At 40.1% G+C, this 26,952-nt stretch overlaps 1 protein-coding gene across 4 annotated transcripts in view; it reads left to right on the top strand.

Moving 5' to 3' along the window:
- LRCH1 (leucine rich repeats and calponin homology domain containing 1) overlaps positions 1–26,952 on the top strand; it is a 201,417-nt gene that overhangs the window by 161,283 nt on the left and 13,182 nt on the right. For 3 of the 4 annotated variants that reach the window (XM_042971474.1, XM_042971545.1, XM_042971672.1), the window contains exons 14-18: positions 3,345–3,398; positions 4,122–4,194; positions 14,477–14,586; positions 15,644–15,781; positions 20,139–20,216. In XM_042971474.1, coding sequence (XP_042827408.1) covers positions 3,345–3,398; positions 4,122–4,194; positions 14,477–14,586; positions 15,644–15,781; positions 20,139–20,216 — 453 coding nt within the window. Of the gene's footprint in view, positions 1–3,344; positions 3,399–4,121; positions 4,195–7,054; positions 7,160–14,476; positions 14,587–15,643; positions 15,782–20,138; positions 20,217–26,952 lie in introns of all 4 variants that reach the window. The other variant, XM_042971612.1, reaches the window with a different exon arrangement.

Below are 26,952 nucleotides of genomic sequence, written 5' to 3'. Positions count from 1 at the left end.
GACAAATGATTTGAGAAGTCCCTAGGAGAATTAGAAGACCTTAGCAGAGAGACCTGGGGGAGTTATTTGGGGGCAGAGTTACGCTGGGTGAAATGTGGTTGGCTGCCGGAAGCAGTTTTGACTAGATGAGCCTAAACGGTCCCAGAGAAGCAGTTATATAAGTAGGTTTGAGCTGGTGACTTGGGAGTGAAACCTGGGTGGCACTCTGATTCATCTCTCCTTAATGAGTGGGTTTAGGATGGCTAATTCCGGTATACACACCAGTTTATGTCCCCTGAAGTGTCTGAGCATGGGGAGTGTAGTGAAGCAGTTTCACACTCTTTACTAGCAAAGTCTGTGTTGAGGAAGAGGAGAGAGAACCGCTTTGATTTCATTGTTGAGAGCCGTGCCTTAGAATTATGTTGAGTTGTAATCCTACCTCAAAGACTTGCTAACTGGGCAACTGTGGGCTCTCTCTCCAAACTTCACCTTCATTTTCTCTAAATTGGGACCGGTCTCACAAGCCGGGGCACCTAGGTGGCAGCTATTACTGACTCTGCCACTCTATTGTTGTTATCGGTGTGGTCCTTAGAGTTACTGCACCGTGTCTTTCCCGGTAGAGGCATCATTGGATTACCCAGTTCTGGAACATCAGGAAGCATCTTATGTGAAGGCTGCCCCAGCACCATTCCCACGGGCTCTCTCCTTTGAGACACAATACTTGTGATCCTGTGCAGGCCCACTTTTCTATTATTGAGTGATTGATGATAGTTGATCCGCTTTTCTTCAAAAGCTTCCTCTTTGGAAATAATTTGAAACTTATAAAAATGTGGGGGAAAATTGTAAGATTCTATTAAAAGTTACCAAAATGGCATCCTTTTACCTGGAGTTACCTATTATCAACGTTTTACCTCATTGGCTGTATTGTTTCTTGTCTTTGTTTCTCCACACACAGTTCTTTTTCTGAAACATGTGAGAGTTTCATACATCATAGTCCTTTTTCCCTAAACATTTCAGTGTACGTTTTCTGAGAATAGAGATTTTATTTTACCGAACTACGTTTGGTTATCACGTTCATAAATTTACATTGATAAAATGTTTTCATCTAATCTACCATTCATGTTCCAAATTTTTCAGTTGATCTAATGATGTTCTTCATTTTTTCCCTTCTAGTGTAGGGTCCAGTCTAGGGTCCCTTCTAGTGTAGGGTCCAGTCTAGTGTAGGGTCCAGTCTAGTGTTGTATTTAGTCATGAGGTATCTACAGTTTCCTTTATTTTGGAACATTTCTGTAACTTTTCCTTGTTTTTTATGGCCTTGAAATTTTGAAGACTATAGCTCTCTTCTCAATGGTGTATGCCCCTTATTTTGTGGGACAGAAGTTCCTCCTATTTCCCACGTTTAGATTGAGATTCTATGTATTTCATTGGGATACTGCACGGGTGATTTGTGTCCTTCTCAGGATATCCCCTATGTCTGTGTGGCCCTCAGAGATGATGTTAATTTGATTACCCAATTGTTGCTTAACAATCATGTAATTACTATCCTGTTTTTCTGCTACAACCAGTAAGCATTCAGTGAACAGTTACTTTAGGACCCTGGGTATGTGATTTCAGGAATACCAGTGAGACACAAATTCTCTAGAACAAAGATATCTCTACTCCACCTCTGGTTTATAGTGTTTTGTGTTCATATATTTTTTTTTTTCCTTTTTGGTTGAATGAGGACTCCTATTTGGCATAGGAAGTTCTTACTCATTGTCTCCCTTCTCTAGGGCAGTCATCTGTCCACGACAGGCACATGTCAATGATTTTAAAAAGGAGGGATAGGATAGCTGGCTCTAGAAGTCCCAGGGAGGAGGAAGAGGAAGTAACGGATTAGCAATGCCAGTGCCAGTGATGATACAGAACTTAAATGTGATCCTCATCAATGATGTGGTTGTTTTTACATTCTCTCCTCCATCTCATTCAGGAGGGAAGTAATATCTGTAGCGTAATCTTGACTCAGTTAGCCAGTGTTTGTTGAGTACTTGTGCTGGATTTCGTCTTGTTTTTGGTGTCAAGGACTGGGGTATTAAGGATATGAACTTGTCCTTCCTTTTAAGGTGTTTTAAACATTATGAAGGGAAGAAGACTTAGATTTTGAAAAACTTGAGAGTAGGATATGACATGGTCTGTAATCCTGAGTGTTTTAGGTGCTCTGGGAGACCGGGCAAGAGATAGGAAGTTAAGGAGAGGGAAGTAAACCTGGGTTTGGGGGGTAGTTTGGACTTGGGTTGGCCCCAGGAGGCTGTGCTGAGCAAGGAAGCAGGCAGCCGTGGCAGAATCAGGACCAGGCGTGAACTGAGGAATGAATGAGTAGGTGGTGCCCAGTTCGACAGGTGAGGCCGCAGTTATGAAGTGGTTTATACATCACATTGTCTGACTTTACATATACTTTAGATGACTTTCCGTATCAAGTTTAGGTAGCATTGGCCTCCATTCAGGAAGAATTGCAAATGATAGTCTTATTCATAGATAGTAACAAATTGGGGAAGGTATTGGGGGCACAACAGGAAAAAAATCAGAGGAAGGAATTGCTTATAGAGGGATCAGCCCTGCAGATACTTGTTAGTAGTTCTAACAAAGCTGCTTAACTGGATAGGGAAATTAATGGCATTTTATTCTAAATATATGTTTTTCCTTTGGATTTGTCAAAGTTCAGAATATTTTTTAAATAGTACTCCTCAGTAGGAACAGACATCTTAAATTTATACTGATTTGGCGTAGTGTAAATGAAGATGCTTATATTAGTTATCCCCAAATTTTTATTAGGGTAATCTGTGGGGTTCTTGATCACCATATGCAGAAGGCAGATCTGAGTAACATAAGCTAGAGTTTCCTCCTTGGTTGCCAAAGCAAACTGGCATTGAATGGACAATGTAAGATCGTGGCAGGTAATTTGGAGTCCAGGCATGTGCATTTATTAAAAGCTCCCAGTGGGGTTCTGTGTATTTGGGAAGTGCTGCCTTGGACCATTTCTAAAAACTTCTCGTTCAAATGCGGGGGCGGGGGGTGGGAGCCCACAAGTGGCTTAGTAACCTAGCAAGGCAGGTACTTTGGGCTGAACTCTTTGCTCTGGGAAATTCCTTTTCTTAGTTTGTGTGATACTTTAGATGTATTTTGTGTGTGTGTGCGAATGTGATAGCTGCATGTTTTTAGCAAATGTAAGTATGACCTACTTAGCTACTTAACACACTGAATAATTAATTCCGTGTATATTCCTTGTGTGCCTGTGTACCAGGGATATGATGGAAGTCAGAAGGATGCAGTTCTTGCCTCAATAATTTTATGGTCTAATAAATATACCATGCATTTTTTTCCTTAAGGTGCAAAATGACCTAACATTACAGAGTAATGGGAGCGAGTATTCTCCAAATGAGGTGAGTTTCCTGAAGATTCACGTAAGCTGAGGTATTTTGTGCAGCCTGAATTGGAATATCTTTGACAGAAATACATAATCTGAGACTGTCATGATTCACGACCCAATTGTATTGCAGATTCTCTGGGGGAGTCTCATTAGCTATCCTAGTCTTAGCTGGCCCTATCCATAATTAAAGATTAATTTCATAAGATATATTTTGAAAAGCAAATATGGCAACATCTTTATAGAAGACAAAGTGATGGCTCAAACAGGCAATATTTAGAATGTCCTGGTATCCATAAATTATTCGGTGTGTGCCTTCCCTGTAGATGAGACATCTGTTCAGTGTTACCTGTTTTCTTATTTCGCTGTGTTAGGACATCATTCCTCAGATGTCCCCTCTGTGAGGTGGATGTGAGTGTGTTCCTGTGTATGTATACACATGCACGCATCTATTCTGCAGCAGAAAGGGATTGCCAGTTTCACGTGATTGTAGGATATTTTTTTATTGAGCAGATAACAATTAGCTCTCCCTCCCCAAACAACATTCTGTTGATGATGCCGCTTAAGGCATTTGCAGTGCGAAGATGCATCCAATATCAAATTTTTTGGTCCGGGCTTCATCACAAAGCAGCAAATCCAAAAGGTAGCGGTCTTACTATCATCCTTGAACGCAGAGAAGCATGTATAGTTCTGCTCTCGGGTGTTGTTTTTAAACCGTCTTTTCTTTCTGACCCTGCAGATTAGAGCCAACTCCCCTGCCATCTCTCCTACCACCAACAGCACGGGGCCGTTTGGCCTGAAGCCTCGATCAGGTAAATGAAAACCTCAGCGTCTTTGCACTCGTAAATACTCAGTGGCTTCTCCTGAGTCTTTTATTAAATGTCGATGTTCTAGCGTGAGCAGCTGTGAAGGAACTCGGGCGAACGCGAGTCCCGGGCAGGGGGGCGGGGGCAGACTTTGGAGCCTTGTTTTCAGTGAGTCACCGGTTAAGTCCATGCTCTCAGTAGCAGATACCTTCCCTCCTTTTCAGTCAGAGCGAAGAGAAAGAATGATGGGGCGTGTGAGTGGGGCAAAAACTTTCCAATGAGTTTTTTATCCAGGGAAGTGAAAATAGCCAGCCCTTTGCCCCAGCGGTTCCTGGTACCCTGCTGAGCTAAATTTAGAGCAGCCTCTGGGAGAGTGACTCCTCTAAGACATCACTTGTTTGCTTTCTAGCCCGGGTAGGGTTATGTATTTTCTCCTGTAACGGTGATCATTTCGAGGCTCACATGAGTGGTCAGGAGTCATTTCTTTAAAAGAGCCTTTCTGCTTATATTACCTACTTTCTTTTAATTTAGTGTTAGTATGTTCACAGGTGTAAATTCTAGCAACGTGCAGAGTAACTATCGATTTTAAAAAGAAGGGAGACGCATAGGAAAAATTGGTTCTTTTGATTTCTTCACTCAAGTTCTGGCACTGTCTGCCTGGTTGTAGGTCCTTTTTTGTTTTAACATGTTTAGTTCTTGGTTTACACTCCCCACTCTAATGCTTTTAAGGAAGTGTTAAGAAAGGACTCAGACACATGTAAGCAAAAAGCTAGTAAAGAATGTAGATGTTCTTTGTTTTTTCAAGAAAGCATTTTGGCAACAGTAGAAGTTATACATGTGTATATTTTGTAAAAGGGTACCATAAAAATATAATTTCTTTATGAAGGATTTTTTTTTTTTTTTTTTTTTGTATTTAGAGCAAGTTGACTGATGGGTAACATGTAGCCAGGTGTTAATAGTTTCCTAGCATTTTGGATGGGCTCTAAGGAAAAGCTATTTGAGAAACTGCCTGGACATGGGAAGGATTGTTTTATGGAAAGCCAAATTGTGTGTGAAATAAGGTTCAAATGACTGGCTTCCTCATGTATGGAATGAGCAGAGCATATGCAGCCGGATCTGGGCTGGGCCTCCGTTTCCCCGGGGTCTCAGGTGTGTGCTCGGATCAGGTGGGCCCATCTCATCCATGCCTTCAGTGCTGGCCTGCCGGAAGAGGGGACCTCAGATTGGGCTACAGACTTGCTCCTAATCCTTACAGGCAGTTTTACATAATTTCGAAATAGCTCATAATGGAGCAAACAAAAGTTGAGTGGATCTCCAAAGAACAATATTCTTTTGAGTGTGCATCTTTACAATTTGGTTGTAAAATTGTCCCAGTGATTCCTTTTTCTTCCTTGTGTGGAGTCCAAACTCAGCTTATCAACATTGTGCTTGTACTCTTCAACCATTTCAGAGTCTTTGTACTGGTGAAATAGAAATGGGGTATTTATTTTGAATAGCAGAAAACAGAGATAATTTCCTCTTTAGGCTTCCAAACTTTCTAAAATGCTGACTAACCTCTGTGGAAATTGTTCTAGCTGTTTGAAAGCTTTGTGGAGTTTGGTTGCTATAAATAATGCTGATTTATCTTCAGGAACATCAAGTGGCACGTAGGAACTTTATAAAACTAGCATTATGTATTGGGGAATTTTAAATTTTGTTTAGTGATTTAAAAATACTACAGTATATATTTTTCCCATTTTCTAGAAAATAATATATATAGTGATCTTACTTAAAGATCATATGATTTAAAAAGATAGAAATTCTTTTTGACCAAGTAGCTTTGAAACTTTAAAAAGCCACTTAATTTTTATTTTAAAGTTAAGTATATGGATTTATGTGGTTTCTGTGTTATAAGTAAAAACAGACTGCTCAAATCAGCAAGTTTGGATAAGAACTTAGATTCTTAAATAGGCTGCTAGTTTTCTTCAAAAGAAAATTTTTTCCTCAATTGTGTTTTCCTTCAAGGAAAGACAACTACATATACTCAAAGATTCGTTCCTAGAAGCGTGTCCATTTATTGTATTGGCCCTGCCTTAGCGTTGAAAAAAAAAATGGTACAGATATTTCCTCAACGTGTAAAATTACTAGATGGATATTTAGTACAAAAAAGATGTCATTTCATAAATGACAAACTCAGAAGTGCTTGAAATTGAGACTCTACTAGCGTCAAAATTGTTTTCCTCCCGATCAGTATCAAAGACAATGTTGAGAAGTGTGTGTGTCAAGGGTTGAGGAAAGATTTGGCCAGCTACAGCCATCAGTAAAGCGTGCCAATAGACTTTAAAGAGAAATTTTACATTGCCATGGGGGAAAAATTGACAAATGGGAAACCCAGATTCTATAATAGTCTCATTTCTAAATAATGGATATATTTACATATATTATTAAGCTGTGTCTGTGTAACCAAATTTTTTGTGCGAATGGTATTTGCTACAATTGTTAGTTACTTAGAAGGTTTTTGAAAAAGGTATCTGGTAGGTCTTCTGCTTTTTATCTGCATTATCTATGGGTGCTCTTCCTTTCTGCTGACGTGATTCATTAGTACTCTGAGTCTGTGGGCTTGCAGAACTGTTAAGATTAACGATATTAACTGCATGCAAAGTATATGATTGATAAGTACTAACACTCGGTTTTTATCATTCTTTTTATTTCATGCGCCATCTTTCATTCTTCTCCTGTATTGTACATTTGAATTTAAATCCCATGATATGAAATTCGCTTCATTTCCATACAAACCTTATGCCATTTGTGAAATGCTGCTGTCCCTTTGGTTTTTCCTGGTCCTTGTCCAACTGTACGCGGACCGGCTCTCTCGCTCTCCTGCAAGACCCAGCCCTCACTCTTCCTCCTATCTCCTTCAACAAACTTACACAGGCACAAACATGGGACAGCTCTAGCTACAGTGTTCCATCTGAAGGAGACAGTGACAATGGTAGGTGGCCTTGTACCTGTTCTTCAACGTGCTCATTAATAAGCCAATGAATATACTAAACGTTCGTTTCTGTACAGCTGAAGATAGAGTATATTCACCTGCATGCCTGATATAAGAAATAATGAGTAAAGCTGGAAAGTGAAGTCCAGAGCAGTGCATGTGGATTGCTGTCTAGCAGTTTGTTCAACTACGTTTAATGACCTTGAATATTCTGAATTTCGGGAGGACTTTACAATAATTTCTTTCTCTACCTTTTCTGCTTGGGTTTTTTGGTGTGTTTGCTTGTTTACCAAAATTTGGGAGTGTCTCTGCTTCCTCCTGCATCTCAACAAAGTGTGTTTAGAGTTTGATCTTTTATTATCTATACTCACCATGTGAGATTTTTAAGGTAATTCATACCATGGCTGATCCCGGAGTGGTGCACTGAAAAGAATCTTAACATTGAGAAATTTCTAAAAATGAAGAGAAAGCACTTGCCTTCTCCCTTTTAAAAAAAATTTTTTTTTTTGGTATTTGCACATTTTGACTTTGGATACCTTCTACCTTTGTGAGGGTAAGCTCACACCTATATAATCGTCAGTTGGCCTGAAAATCAAATGTGCCAGTAAAAAATTGAAGACAGCTAGTTGGGAGTATTATGAATGTCTTTTAATTTAATGCCATTACATATCTTAAATAGCCTAAAAGATGAAAACAAAATGTAGTTATTTTGATCTACATGTCACGTATATCAGAATCTCCATTTGATCTAATGTTAGTTAAGAATTTCAACATTTTACTGTATGATACAAAGTGATAAAAGTAATGTTAAATGAAATAGTATGATTTATAAGGAAGAGAAGTGAGATGTGAGGTATAACCAAAATGCAAACACAATAGGAAAATAAATTTTCTGATAGTAATTATTTTTTAATTGGAGCGTGTTATATAGAAAATATATATTTAAAACATTTGCTGTGATTTCTGGTTAAAATTCAATAAAAAAGCCTTTTCCAATTTCCTTGTGTAGAAGGGTAAATGTATATTTTGGCAGGTTAATTGTAAAAGGAGTTCTATTGTTTCATAGATTTCTAAATTTTTTAACTGAAAATAAGTAGGCTTAAACAACAACGAGACACAAGTCCCTCTGTATACCGTCCCATTTTAAATTCTGGAAGTTGAAGAGGGCTCAATGGAAACTTTTTTGATAAACTGTTTCTATACTTTAAAAAAGAGAGGGACAGGCATTTTTGTTTTTCAGAAAGCACAGCTATTTATGGATCTGCTGTTGTTTAAAAGGAAGCAAAGCCTAAAATGAAAGATTTATGTGTGATTTGGTATTTCCTTCGGAGTGATATCTGAAACCAAAGACTTTTTTTTTCTTTTTTTTAAGCTGGAAAAGATGTAGTCATGTTATGTAGCGGTAGAATCTGTGTAGACGAGCCAACTAAAACCAGAAGGTGAGGGCACGTTGGTACTTAGCGGTGGAGGTGAGGCCACAGCAGGGCCCTGACGATGCCCCATTTCTCTACTCATTCTGTAGCAATTTATTGAGGACTCTTTGTGCCAGACTGCCGCCTTCTTATTAAAAATCCTAAAATTCTCATAGAAATGAATAATTATAGAAATCTCTCTGAAGATAAAATAACCTTGCACTACATGCTTGGTTTTTGTTTTTTTGTTTTTTTTTTTGTACGAGTGCAGATTCCAGGGATTCATGTGTAACGATGAAGCCATACCACAACCATAATAAAGGAATTGCTTTCAATATTCATGTGGTTCCATCTGTCACATCAGATAATTGGTGGTTGTCATTTGTCCCTATTTGCAGTTTGTCTATAATATGCCATGGCCGACAGCTAATTTTCTATGCAGAAATATTTGTGCGGGTTCCTAGATAGGACTTTTCACATGCTTCTTCATTCTCTTTGTGCTATGCTTGGCCTTGTGATCTGGATGGATTTTCCAAAGCACTTTTTAAGTTGATGAAGATGCACTATACGTATTCACAAGCACACAAGCTAACCTTGCAAGAGAAATACAGCCTGCGTTTTTAGGTGGTTCTTACTCGTTCCTCTTAAGTAGGAGATCCCCTTTAGTGGCCACTCTTTGCATCTCAAAGCTGATGACCACATCAGTTTTGTTTCCTCCTATTCCTATTATCCATTATCTGTGTCCGTCTCGACTTTTGTAAATAAATGGTATCTTCTTACCAGCCCAACCCAGAGTAATGTAGCTTGTCTGTCGTTTATATTTTTTAGTCATTATTTTTGGTAAGTTGGCATTTTTAGACCTTGTTCACTGTCTTGCTTTATATTGAAATCCCCCTTTATTTAAATTCTTTTCAATATGTCACTCCAGACATGTCTCATTTTCAATTCCCCATTTTTTCTAAAGCTCTTTCTTCCAAGGAATGAAACATGGCAAACGGGTTAGCAGGTCCTTGGAAGTTTGAATTGCCACGGCCCCCAGGGTCCGGCCTCTTGAGACGGATGGGGAGTAGGTGTGTAGGTCTGCCCGCTCCTGGTGTTGGAAGGGGCAGCTTCACTTCAACTGGTTCTTAACGTAGAAACTTCTACTCCTTCTTTGGCTCTTGCGCCCTATTATTACTCTGCCTCTTTCCTGCCTAACTGCCTTCACTTTGAAGTGAAAACTGTTCCTGTATTCTTTGGAAACATTGTCCCTTTTTTATTTGCAATTAGTTCATGGGTGCCAATTTATACTTATTTAAAACTGGCCTTTGAGGCACCTGGATGGCTTAGTCGGTTCAGCGTCCGACTTCGGCTCAGGTCATGATCTCACAGTCCGTGAGTTCGAGCCCTGCGTCAGGCTCTGTGCTGACAGCTCAGAGCCTGGAGCCTGTTTCGGATTCTGTGTCTCCATCTGTCTCTGCCCCTCCCCATTCATGCTCTGTCTCTCTGTCTCAAAAATAAATAAACGTTAAAAAAATTTTTTTTAATTGGCCTTTGAGTTATCACTGGAGCGTGAACAAATGGACCTATTCATCTGGGGTCAATTTACAGACATTTTCTGAGTTTTTGCAATAATCTTGCACCTCTAGGTATTCTTTTCCCCAGACAAAAATGAGGAAATAGGCCATGAGAGATGTTTCAGCAGTTCTTAGCCCTGGCTTCATTAGAATCATCTGAGTAATTTTTTTTTTCATGTTTTATTTATTTTTGAGAGAGAGCATGAGCAGGGAAGGGGCAGAGAGAGAGAGAGAAGTAGGGGGGGCGGGGGCAGAGGATCCAAAGCGGGCCCTGTGCTGACAGCTGCAAGCCTGATGTGAGGCTCGAACTCATGAACCATGAGACGTGACCTGAGTGGAAGCCAGAATCTCAACCGACTGAGCACCCAGTGCCCTGAGTCATCTGAATATTTTTAAGACTACAGGTGCCTATCCCCCACACTCAGAGGTGCTAATTTATTTGGTGCCACATGGAGTCTGCACATTGATTACTTTTTTACTGATTTTGATATTATGTTAGCAGGTAAAAGTCACTAGCTTAAAATAAATTGCCCAAAATATGAGCATTTTGAGGGCAGATAATATATCTAATTCATTTGGGGGCACCAGAAGGGAATACATAAATGCATTAATCAGATTTTTAATTCGCATTAGCCTGGATCTTAAACCACATGGTATTTTTTTCAAAGCCACTATATTTTGCTGCCCTTGAACTTGTGTATTTAATATCACACACAGTCTAGCTTTTAACTTACAAGGAGAAACCAAGAGCTACATTTCAAAACCTCATGCATCCACAGAGAAGAAATCTCCTGTCATTGTTAAATTTAGGTAATAAAGGTTAATAATATAGACTGATAATTTCTATACCAAGGGTGCATTTCATGTAATAATTACATAGGCATTTCAGGCAATTTTTAGAGCACTGGGTTTTCTTGGTTTAAAACAAGATATTCTTAACAACAACAAATATCTGGTTTAAAACAGATATTCTTAACAACATCTGGTTAAACAAACAAGAATATCTGAATTTGACGTTCTGCAAACATATTCATCATTCCTTGCAGGATCTTTCCTTAGAGATTTGTTTCTCTGGCTAAATAAATTACAAATATGAGCAAATAATCTTTTGCATTCTTTGAATGTTATTCATTAGATACATAGTAATTAAATAGTTAAGCACGACTGATTTTCTCCTGCATCTTAAACCACCTGTCTCTTCCTATGCACACTCATGCACACACACACTCATACACATAGACACATACACACATACACAGTCATACACTCACTCTCTTGTCCCTCTTTTTTTTTCTTCTTCTTACTTACACTTAAGTAGGATGGCATTTGATTTGAAAAACAGGTGCTAACAGTGCAACTATTCTTAATATTGTCTTTGAGCCTCAAGTTAAACTTCTCCCTCCCCTGAATTAAGTAAAAAAGTTCTTAAAATTTAGTGATGCTAAATTAAGGAAAAAACAGAGTAATTCTTCCATAGATCAGTTTCTCAAAGCTTTGGTCCAATCTGGTAACTGCATGTATTATTTAATTATGACTTGAAAGGAAAGAAAAAAACTGTAGGTAATATTGTCAGAGCTATCATAACGGTCCCATTAAAATTACTGTGTCACAACAGACCCAGCAAAATAAGCAAGCATTTGTGTGCTCTTTGGGTTTATTATTAGCCTAAAGAGTTTGATTTTCCTTTGTTCCACAGTAATTAATCCATTTAGGAAACAAGTAGTAGTATAGCCATGGTTTCCAGTAATTTTAAGTACATTTGAAGTATTCACTTAAAAAAAAACAAAACAAACAAACAAACAAAAAACACGGTTCAAATGTGTTTTAACACTTTGTGATTGCTTAACATTCATAGAACAAATGCCCAAGCATGCGTTTTATATTTTTAAGATGTATGGGAATTCAAGATGAAAAATGAGGCCAGAACATTAAAACCCAGACACCATTGCATTATCTTATCTCACAGAGGGTTCTAACAAGGCGTAGATGCTTGAATTGTGTGCTGTTAAACAAAAGCTCATGGTTAATTTAACTTCCTGATAGTTTCATATTCAAAAAGAAATCTGCCAATGAAAACATATTGAAAATATTAAGCATGCTGTATTAGATAAGATTGCCCCTAGAAAAAAGGCAAAGGAAAATAAAACCTCCAAAGAAAACATTAGATTTGTTTAAACGAGGTTGGGGCGCCCCTTGCTGGCTAGTGTATATATTGCTCAATTGTGTTCACATTCCTGGACTTTTTTGGTAAATTTGGTTGACTTCTTTTCTTTGGGGGTGTGGATTATTTCTTAAATTTTACACATAAACATATATCTCTTCTGGTTGTCATATTAAATGGGTAGATGTTTTTTGTTGGTCTTGATAGGATGCAAAGGCAAGTTTAATGCATTTCCAATTTCTTCCATGCTTCCTTCTCATTTCTCTGTGCTCTGCGAACTTCTCATCTCTCCCTACTCTACCCTGCTTCCTTGGCTGGACTTGCCTTTATTTTTGAAACAATTAGTCTCCATTCTTGTGGGTTTGGTTTTTGTGGGTCTTGGTGACAGCCCTTTGGGGACACGTCTTTCACTCTTTTTGCCCGTGATTTCCCTGGGTGTCCCAGGCCGATTTCCCTGGATGTCCCAGGCCGAATCTCTGTGAGATTCTGGAAAGTGCTGTGTCTATTAGACCACCTTCTTTCTCCCATCTACTGTCAATCAAAGGCTTATTAAGATGTGTCAACTTTCTAATCTTCTGTAGAGCATTAGAATGCTAATTAAAATATCCTATAACTGATTTAGAAAGAAAATACTGAGATGTGAGAAGCATAATGCAAGCCGTTCATTAAGGTGATTTGGTACAAAGGTACCCATTGAGAGTAAAATAACATAGTTGGGCGAGCATGTGATCACTGACTTTAGGGAGTGGAGTCCACGTTTAACTTTTATTTTATTTTTTTATTTTTTTAATGTTTATTTATTTTTTTTAAATGTTTGTTTATTTATTGACAGAGAGAGAGAGAGAGAGCATGAGCAGGGGAGGGGCAGAGAGAGAGGGAGACACAGAATCTGAAACGGGCTCCAGGCTCTGAGCTGTCAGCACAGAGCCCGACGCGGGCCTCAATCCCATGAACTGTGAGATTGTGACCTGAGCCAAAATCAAGAGTCAACCCACTGAGCCACCTGGGCGCCCCTTAGTGGTTATAATTTTAAAGACGTGAAGCCAAAAATGATCTCTTAAACGGCTTCTAATGTTGCCAACTTTTCTAAAAGGAGTCTATGGTCATCTCTAAAGAACTGACTTTTGGGGGGCGCCTAGGTGGCTCATTCGGTTGAGCATCCGACTTCGGCTCAGGTCATGATCTCACAGTCCGTGAGTTCGAACCCCGCGTCGGGCTCTGTGCTGACAGCTCAGAGCCCAGAGCCTGTTTCGGGTTCTGTGTCTCCCTCTCTCTCTGCCCCTCCCTTGCTCATGCTCTCTCTCTGTCTCAAAAATAAATAAAACATTAAAAAAAAAATTAAAAAAAAAAAGAAGAACTGACCTTTGGGATATGCTGTCAGAGTTTTCCCCCTCCACACTTAAAATATGTAATCCTATGTATTGTCACTTAGTTCTTAAGTCAGGCTTATAAAAAATTTTGGCTAACAGAAACATTAACCTGCCATGATTTTAAATGTGTAAAGCAAGTCTTGAGTCCTCTTATTTGAATAAAATTATTTGAATTTATGAAAGGATTGTGAAACCCCAGGTATAAATGAACACTCAGAATGAAAGCAGTAGGAACAGAGGGAGGGGACATCTGTCAGGGATATGGCCTGGCATGGTTCCAAGGATGACCCAGACCCTTCTCTGGGTCCCTGAATCCTTCCCTGGATTCACTTTGTTGTCACCAAAAATACAGCTTCTGTTACTCTGCATAACTCACTACAATTGAAGGTATAATCCTTGGGGGCGCCTGGGTGGCTCAGTCGGGTAAGCGCCCGACTTCGATTCAGGTTATGATCTCACAGTTTGTGAGTTTGAGCCCCGCGTCTGGCTGTGTGCTGACACCTCAGAGCCTGGAGCCTGCTTCGGATTCTGTGTCTCCCTCTCTCTCTCTGCTCGTCCCCTGCTCGCACTCTATGTCTCAAAAATAAATGAACATTTAAAAAAGAAAAGAAAAGGAAAGAAAAGAAAAAAAAGAAAATATACTCCCTTAGAATAGTCAAACAAAGCTTCCTGTGTGAAGTCTGAATTTGCTTCCATGAGTGGTTAGTGTGCTATTTGGGGGTAAAGTCTTTGTTTAGCTTAACTATGCGTAGTCCTGTACGGCAGCCTGCGGTAGGCACTCTTAATAAAGTTTTTTGTTTTTTTCCTCTCTGTTACAGTGTTTCTGAGACCTCAGAGAAATTTGGAATCTATAGACCCACAGTTTACAATTCGGAGGAAAATGGAACAGATGAGAGAAGAGAAGGAATTGGTGGAACATCTCCGCGAGGTACCCGAGAGATAGTATATAACCGAATAAGCGCCTTCAGGGTTGAGGCAGCGTTCTGTATTTTCGAAAAATCGACTTTGAAGCACCGTAAAAAGGGACCTGTAGGACTCTAGCAAACAATCAGTATTCACGGCATGGGAGCTTTGAAGGAAAAGAGAGAGAGCAGGGCTGAAGAGGTCCTCAGGCTGGGAGTGAGGGGGGTTTGGCTGTCAGAGGGCGAACGTGAGTGTCGTGTGTCCTAGCCATGTAAGTGTCAGGATCCTGGCTGTGCTACTCTGCTGTATTTTTGCAAGTTGTTACCTTTGGGGGAAACTAGGTAAAGGGCACACGGAGTCTCTCTAATATTTCTTGTAATGGAGTATGGATTTATAATTTCTGAAGATAAAAAGTTCAGTTTTGTTAAAGGGATAAAAATGGATTTCTCAGCTAAAAGATAGTGTGAGAGGGGTGCCTGGGTGGCTCAGTCGGTTAAGCGTCCGACTTCGGCTCAGGTCATGATCTCGCGGTTTGTGGGTTCAAGCCCCACGTCGGGCTCTGGGCTGACAGCTCGGAGCCTGGGGCCTGTTTCAGATTCTGTGTCTCCCTCTGTCTCTCTGACCCTCCCCCGTTCATGCTCTGTCTCTCTCTGTCTCAAAAATAAATAAACGTTAAAAAAAAAAATTAAAAAAAAACATAATGTGAGAGAAAAGCATCCCTCAATCCCTCGTCTGCCCCTCGAAGGCTGTCAGAACCAGCTGGGCCTGGTTTCTGTTGGTCGCCTCATTCTGGTTTTCTATTTTCATAGCCAAGGCTCTGGCAACATTGAACTCAAGAAGTGATTCCATTATTCCTTTCACTCAACTTATTAAAACTTGTAGGTGCGGCTGAATTTGGTTTTCTACAGCGGAATTTTTACTGTAATATCTTTCGAAAAAGGTTCAAATAATGTCAGTGATTTCCAAATCTTCCTATTCTTCTTCCCCATAATGAAGTTAGTGTCTCAATTCATAAATACCCGTAGCTGTTTCTTACCATCAGTTGCCTGGTAACAGCTGGCTTCCTTCTGATTCCCCCACAGAGCATCGAGATGAGACTCAAGGTCAGCCTGCATGAAGACCTGGGGGCCGCACTCATGGATGGCGTGGTCCTCTGTCACCTGGTCAATCACATCCGCCCGCGCTCCGTCGCAAGCATCCATGTCCCGTCACCAGCAGTTGTAAGTAACATCAGATAAAGGGAGACTGACTTTTACATAAGACACACACTCTGGGGGGACGGTGTTGCTCGTTAAAGATGAGTTGTGATTTAAACAGTGAGAAGTCTTGCCAGAAAGCTCTTCCGGTTGGTAGCTTCTCTTCTTTTTTTATTTTTTTTATTTTTTTAATTTTTTTTTAATGTTTATTTATTTTTGAGACAGAGGGAGACAGAGCGCGAGTGGGGTAGGGGCAGAGAGAGAGGGAGATGCAGAATCTGAATCTGAGCTGTCAGCGCAGAGCCCGACGTGGGGCTCGAACCCCCGAACCGTGAGATCATGACCTGAGCTGAAGTCGGACGCTCAACTGACTGAGCCACCCGGGCGCCCCGGTAGCTTCACATCTAAATGGGATCTCTTTCCCAGTCACTGAGGCTTTTAGGATGACTCTGAAAAGACATGGATTCTGTATAAAATGACATCAGTAACCTCTCCAGCCAGAGTTTGGTCAGCCAGGCATTAATTCAGCAATTCCTTGGTGCCTCACTTTGCTCAGGTGGGCTACACTGGAGGTCCTGGGGCAATAATGAGAAAAGACTGACTGAGTGAAACTCCACCAACACCCTCAAAATGCGCTGCTCCACTGCAGGGAGGTAAAGCTGGATACAGAAACCTCTTCCTGTAGATCACAGAGCACGTTTCCATCCAGAAGAGGGTTACGGAGTCACTTCTTTGGTCATTCAGATGGGGGTGGGGGAACCAGAGATAAGCTTGTCTTTGGAGTCCTATATCAGGTTCAGGCAAGTAGGAAAAAAAGAAAAGTGTCTATCCACACTCTCCACTGTTCATTAGGAGAGGTGGGGAGAGTTTTGGGGCTCTGCAGGCAGCATTTGGGCTCAAACTCTAGCTCTGCCTATAAGCCATGTGACGTTGGGCAGGGATTTAACCTCTCTTTAACTTGATTTGTTCTTGGACATGTTCTTCTGAGGATAAAATAAGGCCCCCGCATGTGATACTTGCACGAATATAAGCCATTGATATCCTTAGTGTTTATAGAAAAGTTTTCAGCATTCAGAACCCCTAATTTCGAGGCACAGTGCTCATAAAGTATCACATAATGGGTGTTTTTCTCCCTCCCCCCCCACCAAAAGCTCACAATGGCATTATTGATGCTTTTCTTTTGGCAGCAGGAGAGATTAGCTAATGAATCTACTCCGACTGTCAGCTTCCTTTCTATACTATTGAACATATTTTTCATGGAAAAGATTAACCCCTTTTTTGTTTGCCTCAGAAATTAGAGGAAAATGATCAATTTGTCTCTTCAAATCTGTGCCTAGCTTGCCTTAGTTTGGGGAGCAAATTCTGTCCTATAATCTGCTATGAAACTTTCCAGTATTTTCTACAAATGAGGCCCAAATGGCTATAAAGTTGTGTGAGCCATGTGCGAAATTCACATTTAATAGTTTTTCCCAATTTAAAAAAAATTTTTTTTTTAACGTTTATTTATTTTTGAGACTGAGAGAGACAGAGCATGAACGGGGGAGGGGCAGAGAGAGAGGGAGACACAGAATCTGAAACAGGCTCCAGGCTCTGAGCTGTCAGCACAGAGCCCGATGCGGGGCTCGAACTCACAGATCGTGAGATCATGACCTGAGCCGAAGTCGGATGCTTAACCGACCAAGCCACCCAGGCGCCCCCCCCAATTTTTTTATAAGAGAGAAACTGTGACTCCTCATAGCCTCCAGTTTGAATGTACAATTAGTTATATTATTCACAGTGAATATGAGTCATGTGTCTAAGCATTTTTATATTTTGTTAATCCTTCAGGAAAAATGATGCACTCGTTTAAAAATCTTTTGGTTGTCAACCTGTTTTCTTTTTAAAATATTTTTTTAATTGAAGAAATAATGGGAAATAATGCCCAACTAGAGAAAATAGAGAAATGCAGAGGAAAAAATAATATCAACCTTTTTTCCATGAGCCAAAGACAACCACTGCTAGCATTTTGGCCTCTCTACTAACAGCTAGCATCCTTTCTGCGTTTAAGGTCTTTTATTGAATGATGAGCTACTTATGTATACTATTTAGTAGTGTTTAAAATGTATCAAAACCTAGGTTTTCCTCATGTCACAAAAATTCTTCATAAATATCCACTTTAATAACTGTAATGTATTTTAGCTTGCGTTACCATAGTGTCGTTTTCCTTTTTAGAAATATGGGCTGTTTCCAAATGTCCACTTACCTAAAATTCTTCGGGGAGGTTCTCGGAGCCCCCTTTGATCAGCCCACCAGCTGTGCTGCAGCTGTGGAACCTGCTTTTGGTCCTAGTCTGGGCTATCATTGTCTACTCCTGTGTTTACGCGGGCTCTTCCCTCTAAACTAGAAGGCTCCCCCAACCTTCTCTCCAAATGTCCTCGTCTTGCAGCCTCACTGGCTCCCATTGTTCCTGTCCCTCAGCGTCTACAGGAAGCAAGCCATTCTTGAGCCCTTAAAACTGAGTTAGGTTCCGTTCCTTGATGTTTTTTTTTTCTCCTAATAGTCTCACAACTCAGACCTCTACCATACTAAACTATAATTCCCTGCAACTTACTAATATTTCCAACTAGACTAGAGGTAAGTGACCCTGAGAATTGTGTGTTTCGCTTCCACGGGTGCATACTTCACAGCTGGTGGAATATCTGACACATGGGAAACACACAGTATGTGCCGTCATATCTGCACCAACAGAATGGATGCCTTTTCTGCCCACGTTATTGTCAATATCAAGCATTCTAACTTTTCATTCACAAAACTAATAGTGTCCATTTTTTTTATGCCAAGCAGGTGTAATTTTGATTCTTTGACCATTGACGGGGTTGAACCTCTAACTATTTTATTTGTAGTAAGTGCTTTTCTAACTAAACCCAGACGACAATAGTAGAATGGGCCCTCCTTCAATTCCAAAGATGGGAAATATTCTTACATTGACTTTACTGGGCTGACCTAAATATTTTGAATGGTGTTGGGCGTCTTTGGAGTTTCAGAAAAGAGCCCCACAAAATCCTAAGTACACAGAGGACGATGAGGGCCTGGAGGGTTGGAGAGACAAATACTCAGGTCTCAAATGGTGAAATGCCTCTTGGTGCCCTGTCAGCTGGGACATCTCCTATTCTTCTGGTAACCTCATGTCACATTACCTAAGTCTGTTCCTTCCCTTTGCATAAGGGTTAACGTGGTGGCCTTGTCCTAAGACATGCCTGGGAGTGAGCAAAACCACCGAAGCAGCTTCCTGCCCCATCTTTGCAAGTCTCACGTTAAGGGGTACCATTTCCTCTCTAGCCAAGGTGGACAATGCTTGTTTAGCCTCCAAATTAAATGGTTCCATGCCAGCAGGTTTTCTTTTTCCCTTTTTCCGGGGGCGGGGGTGGGGGGAGGATAAGGAGTCCCTTTTTAAAAAGTAAATAATGTGCAAACAGATTTTTGTGCTGACTGGTGTGGACCCTCTAAGATGGGCTAAGAGTCACCTCACTCTCGCTTACTTTTCACAGGGCAAAATCAGTCCTTATAAAATATTGCTTCCACACCTAGACTGTTGGATTCAGTCATTCTTCTTGCTCCCTTTTTAAGGGAACTAAGAGTAGAATATTAAAATTTAACAGTAAAGCTTTTAAACTTACCATGTAAAAATCAAACTGTGTGAATCAGATGTACCTGTTTTCCATCCCACACCTTAGAGGCCATCTGTAACCACAGTCAACTCAACTGTGAGAGGCCATTGCTTAAATCCTAAACAGGCCACCATTTTTATGCTGTTTACTTCTGTTGCCTCTTTCTCATCAAACCCATGGCTTTGGCAGGAAGGAGATTAATTGGCCTGCTGAATTTAACCCTTCTTATAGAAATATATTGCTGTTGGGAATAGGTGATGCTTATGGTATATTAATAGATGAACGAAAGCAGATTATGCAAGAGTATGATCCCATAAAAATTATAAGTATGCATGTATGTGTATATACATATACATATACATATACATATACATACATACATACATGCATATGCAGAAATTTGCATTTATACACATATATATACACATGTATATACACATGTAGAAATCCTGCTTATATAAACATCTATGTGTATACATGTGTTTCTGTGTATCTTTTCACACATGCATATACACATATACGATGTCTGGAAGAATATAATCCAAAATATTAAGAGTTCTTATCTCTAGGTGGATGTTTCTGGATGATTTTTATTGTCTTCTATTTGCTTAGGTATTTTTTCCCTTCAGTGAACATGTGTTACTTGTGCCATTTAGAAAGGTTAAAATTTAACCTGTTATTAAAAATCATTTCCCTTTAAATAATTAATTATTTCTCCATATTTGCATTTATAGCCCAAACTTAGCATGGCCAAATGCAGAAGAAATGTGGAAAACTTTTTGGAAGCCTGTCGAAAATTAGGAGTACCAGAGGTAACATCAAACTTAGTCCCAATAACCATGTTTTGGTACCGATTTCATTTAATGCATGTGTTTGAGACCACTGAATGAATGTACAGATTTACACATCCTTTGAAGTCTCAGTCTTTTTTGAGGAATAATGTTGACTAAGTTACATAAAATTTTAGTTGAATTCCTCTATTACAGTGAAATTAAAATGGCTTAAAGCAGTATTGGTCAATACTGAGGGATAAGAGAGTAGAATTTCTTTATGGTTTTGAAATAAATGCAAAATTCCAAACTTGAGAAAAACATGTAGTCAGCTTGATTCTCTACTCCAAGAACAAAAATTGCTGAGGCTCCATTGAGCCATCTGGCACGTTCCATAGGGTAGAATTTTGGAGGTGATGGTTTTCCTTATCCAAAGCTGTTATGCAAAGCACACCTGTAGTGAACTCCTAATTTGTTGATTTCCATTCTGTGTAGTTGCATTTTGGGTATGTGGATCAAAATAATATTGAAAATATTGTAATTATTGTTATTATTATCATTAATCATTACCACTAATAATAACAATGTTTGTATGTTGCTTTGTAATTTGTTAACTGTTCGCAGTTCCATTCCCCCATTAACCCACTGTAGATCCAATTGGCATTCCTTATAGCCAGCCCAACTATAGTTGGCTACTTTGTCTTTCTCCCAAGCTAAGCCCCATCCTCAGCCTCAGCCTGATGGCTAATTTGGGGCTTTTAAAGGCTTTGCTATTAGTAACAAAATCCACTCAATCTGGGGATAAGTTGAGAAGTTGATAATCATTGTGATAAACAGATATGGACAGTAATTACATTTTGAAAAATTTTCTTCTATGTTTTCTAACATGCCAGGGATAAAGTAACTACAAACTCTGCTGTGAAATACTGTTTATGAGTATGTGAAGGAATTGCGTTGCAACGTAATTCTACTCAGTGGTAGGAGTTAGTTACTGGAGTTGAGAAAGACTTATTCTCCCTCCCACCATCCCTCCCATCTTCCTCTTTTTCCCTCCATCTTTCCTTCCTTCCTTTCTTCCCGCCCTATCTTTTAGCTTGTTAAGGTTCAAAGGTAAGGGGTTATTAGTGGTGCATTTTTTATCTTATTTGAGGGCAAGGAGAGAATTATTAAAGCACCATTAAGTCAGAACTGTATCCATAAAGAAAACCTTATAAATTCACGTTTAAAAAGAGCGTAATCTTTATATAATGGATGAAATGTCTTTGTGATCAATCCAAATGTCTTTCAGTAATGTTAATGTTAATCTCTGTCTCTATATTGCATGTGTATGTTTTAATATTGCATATACATTCTCAGCTTCAAATATTTGTGAAAATTCTTATACACACACTATTTTTAATAATTTGACCATCATGGGCTAATAAGATTTCCATGTGTGAATCAAAACTATCCTACTAGGTTTCAGACGATAAATTATTTGTGTCTGTGCCAGAAAGCACTGATGACTTACAGCCTAATCCCCTGTGATATTTTTAAACTCATCAAAAAAATTTTTTTTGGCTTATGGTGATACAAAATGAAATGGAAATGCCCTTAACCAAGTGTTGTGAATAAAGGTTGGTAATTATAATTTTCTTTCAAAGTAGGGAAAAGGAAATTAAATTACCATAATATGCAGAGAAAATTTTATCATAATTTCTGAATCATGCCCCTAGCAAAGTGTCCCTTGCACTAATCAGTAGCTCATAATTTCCGGGAAGATTGAATTACAGGGAATAAATACCCTTTTTTGCCAGTGTCCCATTTAACTATGCTTAGTAAGAAATATATTACTTAGGCCAGTTTTGAAATTTTTTAAAGATTTGAGGTGACTTTCAAGTTTGCACCGTGTGTAATGTGCATGTATGGTTGTGTGCATGCTTGTGTGTGTGTGTGTGTGTGTGTGTGTGTGTGTGTGTGTGTGTGTTATCCATCCTAATGGATAATCCAGTAGCATTTCACTGGTGACTAGAGTTACATGAAGCTTTTTGCTACTAGAGAAAGTCTGTTGGTTAATTAGCAATTGAACTTCTTTAATCAGATGTGTTAAAGTAAGGAAAGAATTTTCTAGTGGAAAACTAGAAATTGCCATTGGAAGGCAATTGGCAAATCTCCCTGTATGCTCAAAGGAGCATACTTTTCATCTCACGGAATGAATTAGAAATACATGATTGGAAACGAAATCTTTCATCTGGGTGTATGATAGTTGGGGGAGGGGTGAAATGACTCCCTTCCCCTTAGGTATGCTTCTTTCACTAGCGGGGGTGAAGTTTTAATGTACGTGTTTTAATGTAGTATAAGCAATTGCTTATTTACACTAAAAAATAATATATCACAAGCCTAATTGCAGAAATTCTCCATTTACAGTCAGATATTTGAAAAGGCTGGTACCTGAAAACACAGAGAACCTGGGCCATTACTTTCTTAATTGCATCACATTTAATATTTGGGTACAAAACAGTAATTGATTTCTCAGTCAAAAACATAGTTATTTCCTCAATTTGCAAGCTTTTCCTGCTTCTCCACCCGTTACTTATCTACTCACTTACACTCACAAGTCACAGAGATCTTGAATTCTGTATTTGATAAGCTAAATACTAATTGACAGTGATGAATCACCCTGTAGAGACTGAGAAGTCACAGCTGTGCTCTAAGCTTTGCATTTGTTGTCTTTTGTAATAGAATCACCGTTTGAAACTAGAAGGCAAAGTCAGCATCGGCAGCTTCTATAATTTGTCAGGTTCCTGTGGATGGAATGCGGTTGCTGAGCAGATTTAGTTAAATTTTTACAAATAAAGTAATATGAAGGGATGGAAGTAATTTTAAAATTGTTCCAGTTGTTCTAGTGCATTATATTTTCTTTAGAAGTCCCCATGGACACAATCCCAGCTCTATACCTCGGGGTCGGTCAAGGTTCATGAAGCATTTTACTCTGCACTTGGGTAGCGAGGTTCTGGTGTGGCTTACTGTAAATGTGGCTTCTTCAAATTGGCTGCATTTGGAATTGCAGGCAGGGAAAGCAGCCCAGTCGGTGTATTTGCAGGAGGTTAGCACATGTAGACGGGTAAGGCACCTCCAGAGCCCTGGTGTGTGGTTTGTGACGTTTGGGTAAGGCTGGATCCTTGGCTCCTTAGTCGGTGGGGACAGACAGGATTTGGAACAGCAGCTGCCACCGATGGAAAGAAGATGACATCACAGAAAGAAGTTACCGATGGGGACCTGGAGAAATTCTGTTAGGGTGACAGGAGAATTGCTTGCCATCAACTGAGAGGGATTTGGCATGAGGTGGAGGTTTGCTGATGAGAATACCAAGGAAAGGTCCTTACAAATGAAGTAGACGGAGCGTTTGTGGACAACTTTCTTTCTCCATGTTGGGATGACATTCTTTCCAATAGTTACTTCTTTTTAAAAAAAAAAAAATTTTTTTTTAATGTTTATTTTTGAGAGAGAGTGACACGGGGCTCAAACTCACAAACAGATCACGACCTGAAGGGAAGTCAGACACACAACCGACTGAGCCACCCAGGTGCCCCTCCTTCCAGTAGTTACTTCAATGTACGTTATTCTTCCTTCCTGCTGTCCATTTTAAGTGCCTTGGGTTTTTCGTTTTGGTTTTAGGACCAGTTCCCCAACTAAAGGGACACAAACTGAGTGAACACAATGTGGAAGGAGAAGAGTGAGTGGGCGAAAGGGATCTGTGAGCCCGAGGAGGGAATGCATAAGGTCTGGGGTCAATGATCCCCCACTTAAGCTGGTGACTAGTTATGTGCCCTGAGGCAAAGTCCTTAAAATTAGCAGCAGTTAACCATTCGTTGAGGACTTGTTATACATGCATCATCTTAAATGCTCACTGTTGAGGGTCGGAGGTAAATATTTTCTCGCCGTACCCTGAGGAAACAGAGTCCAGAGAGCTTATAATTCCCTAAACTCACGCTCACAGCTGGTAGCCATAGACATGGCGGTTTGAACCGGTTGAGTCCCCGCCCCCCCACCCTGCTCTGCAAACTGCAGGTGTTGGCACTTGAGAAGTAAATATAAGCCCATTCTTCAGAGCCCTCGCGTCTTTTCAAATGGCCAGCTTGGGAGGGGAGGGAGAGCCAAGTGGGAAAACTACAGATAGTTCTCGCCCTCCTGCATCAGCCAGAGCAGTTTCTGTTTTGTCAATAGCATATATTAGATTTCTAGCTAAGATTTTCTTTGGGGGGGTGGGGGCGGTTAGGAAGCATCCTGTTGCTAAGCTTAGTTTGAAAATCACAGACCTCTCCGCTTTCTCTGAGCTGTAATACTCCATGAAGGTCCATTTCCGTAATTACCTCTCTCTCATCCACTGCTTGGCGGTGGGCGAATTCACCGCGGGTGCATCAGGGTGCCCTGGAAAATCTGGGGATTGGGTGGTGGTGGTGCCGGCATCAACTTGATCTTGAAGACTGACCTCCCCCTGGTGGGCTTCCAGCTTCTTGAGGATATGTTCTTTATATCCCCCCAAAATCTGACCTGAAGTCATGAGGCTGTGAATGGACAGACTGAGGCTTCTTTTCTGAGTCACCTGGGCCACGCTTGGCCTCTATGCTTGATGTAGAAGATTCACCGTTGATTATTGGGGATTTCCAATTGGATCCAAATTTAGGGCTGTTTGGGGCTCTTTTTAGTATTGTCTCTGCTCAAAAGAAATCTCTGATTTACAAAGCATTAAAGTTATTAAAAAATAGAGAATTATATTTTGGTTCACAAGGGAAATTTTCCTACTCGGTTTTAAATAAGGAGCCTTGGCCTCAGACCTCTGTAAGGAGCTTAATTTAAGACTTGCTTTCTTTAGAGGAGAAGGGAACTTAGATGAAACGCGCTTTGATTTTGAGCTGCCCAGCCCTTTGTAGCCACTGTTGTCTGCAGAGGGAAAACAGAGGAGGATTAAGGGCAGCAGCTCTACCTCGGTAGACACCTTGGCCGCACAGGGCCCCCACCTGCCTGCCTGAGCAGCACAGACGCCAGGGGCTTGCGGGACCGTAGGGTGTCCCTTAGCTTCTACATGGGCCAAAGGGAGTTACAAATAAGATCCTGGAGGGGCACTTGGGTGGCTCAGTCAGTTAAGGGGCTGACTTGGGCTCCGGTTATGATCTCGTGGTTCGTGAGTTCGAGCCCTGTGTCGTGCTCTGTGCTGACAGCTTGGAGCCTGGTGCCTGCTTCAGATTCTGTCTCTCTCTCTCTCTCTCTCTCTCTCTCTCTCTCTCAAAAATAAACATTAAGTAAAAAATTTTTTTTAATAAAATCTCAGTGCATTTGGATTCTAACCATGATCCTGTTGCTATAAGAGGATTGTGTTGATATTATGGCCGAGTCTTCAGTGCCTTTCATATTTGCCTTTCGTTGTTTTTTAAAATGAGATACAGTAATTGAAAATGTCAGTAGTAACTTTCCTACTGTCTGTGAGGGTTTAGGAAATTTGTAACTAATCTGAATTATTTTTTTTTATTGGCAGGCATTCCATAAATTGAAAACACGTTGTTGTAATCTTGAGAAATGAGTTCTTTCTCTTTGACCTTTATGCCTCTTTTTTTCCCCTTTAGCATCAATTCAAATCATAATAAGTACTTTTCTGGGATAGGCTGAGATTCTTTTCTTTTTAATGTTTGTTTGTTTAGAGAGAGAGTATGCCCTTGTGAGCAGGGAATGGGCAGAGAGAGCGGGAGAGAGAGAATCCCAAGCAGGCTCCATGTTGTCAGCACAGAGATCATGACCTGAGCCGAATTCAACAGTCAGACACTTGACCGACTGAGCCTCCCAGCTGCCCCTGGAATGAGATTCTTACTACAAAATTCATTTGGCTTTTACATTTATATTGGTTAATTCTGAGTCTGAATAACCAGAGGTGAAGACCGACACATTTATTATCTTGTTAACAGCAATTTAAAAATTTGTAATAGATTAAAAAGGACCAGTCTCTAGCTTGTAAAATCAGGCCCAATTTCTTACAGGTGGTTTGTGTTTACCATTGAGAACGTAAGAATTCTTTCCCACTGTGCGTCTCTCTGGGCAGCAGTCTAACAGCCTTTCAGGAATGCACGGTTGAGAAGAACCATTTTAAAAGCGGCATCTTCAAAAGGTTTTAAATTGCAATTCTAGATAAAGTAGTTTCCTGATACAACAGTTACCCTCCTAGTTCATAAAATTGATGATTAGTTCTGTGTATTTGGAGAAACTGAAAACCCTTCACTACCTCACTCAACTCCCCACCAGATTGTACCTTGTCAGAGCTTTACATGTTCAGAATGGCCATCAACATTCCTGAGCTATGTTACCTTAGGTTTAAAGAAAAAATACTTTGTAATCGTGTTGACCTTAAAAGTTAAAATTATAGTTTATTTAAAAAAAATTTTTTTTTAAAATGTTTAATTTTGAGAGCGAGACACAGCACAAGTGGGGGAGGGGCAGAGAGAGAGGGAAACACAAAATCCGAAGCAGCTCCAAGCTCTGGGCTGTCCACACAGAGCCCAACGCAGGGCTCGAACTCACAAGCTGTGAGATCGTGACCTGAGCCAATGTTGGAAGCTTAACCAACATTGAGCCACCCAGGCGTCCCTAAAATTAATACAATGAATATATTCTAAAATTGCTAGAATTTAAACTGCAGGACACTCACAACATTTATAATCTAGACCTTTTTCCAGATCTGTCTACATTTCTGTTTGCATCCATAGTATTGGGGGAGGCTCGGCCAGTCTTTCATAGTAAGTAAGCTTAG

The sequence above is a fragment of the Panthera tigris genome, chromosome A1 (genome assembly GCF_018350195.1).
Source record: "Panthera tigris isolate Pti1 chromosome A1, P.tigris_Pti1_mat1.1, whole genome shotgun sequence".
NCBI classification, from domain to species: domain Eukaryota; kingdom Metazoa; phylum Chordata; class Mammalia; order Carnivora; family Felidae; genus Panthera; species Panthera tigris.
Note: the sequence above shows the minus strand (reverse complement) of the source record. Positions and strands in the feature narration are given on the sequence as shown.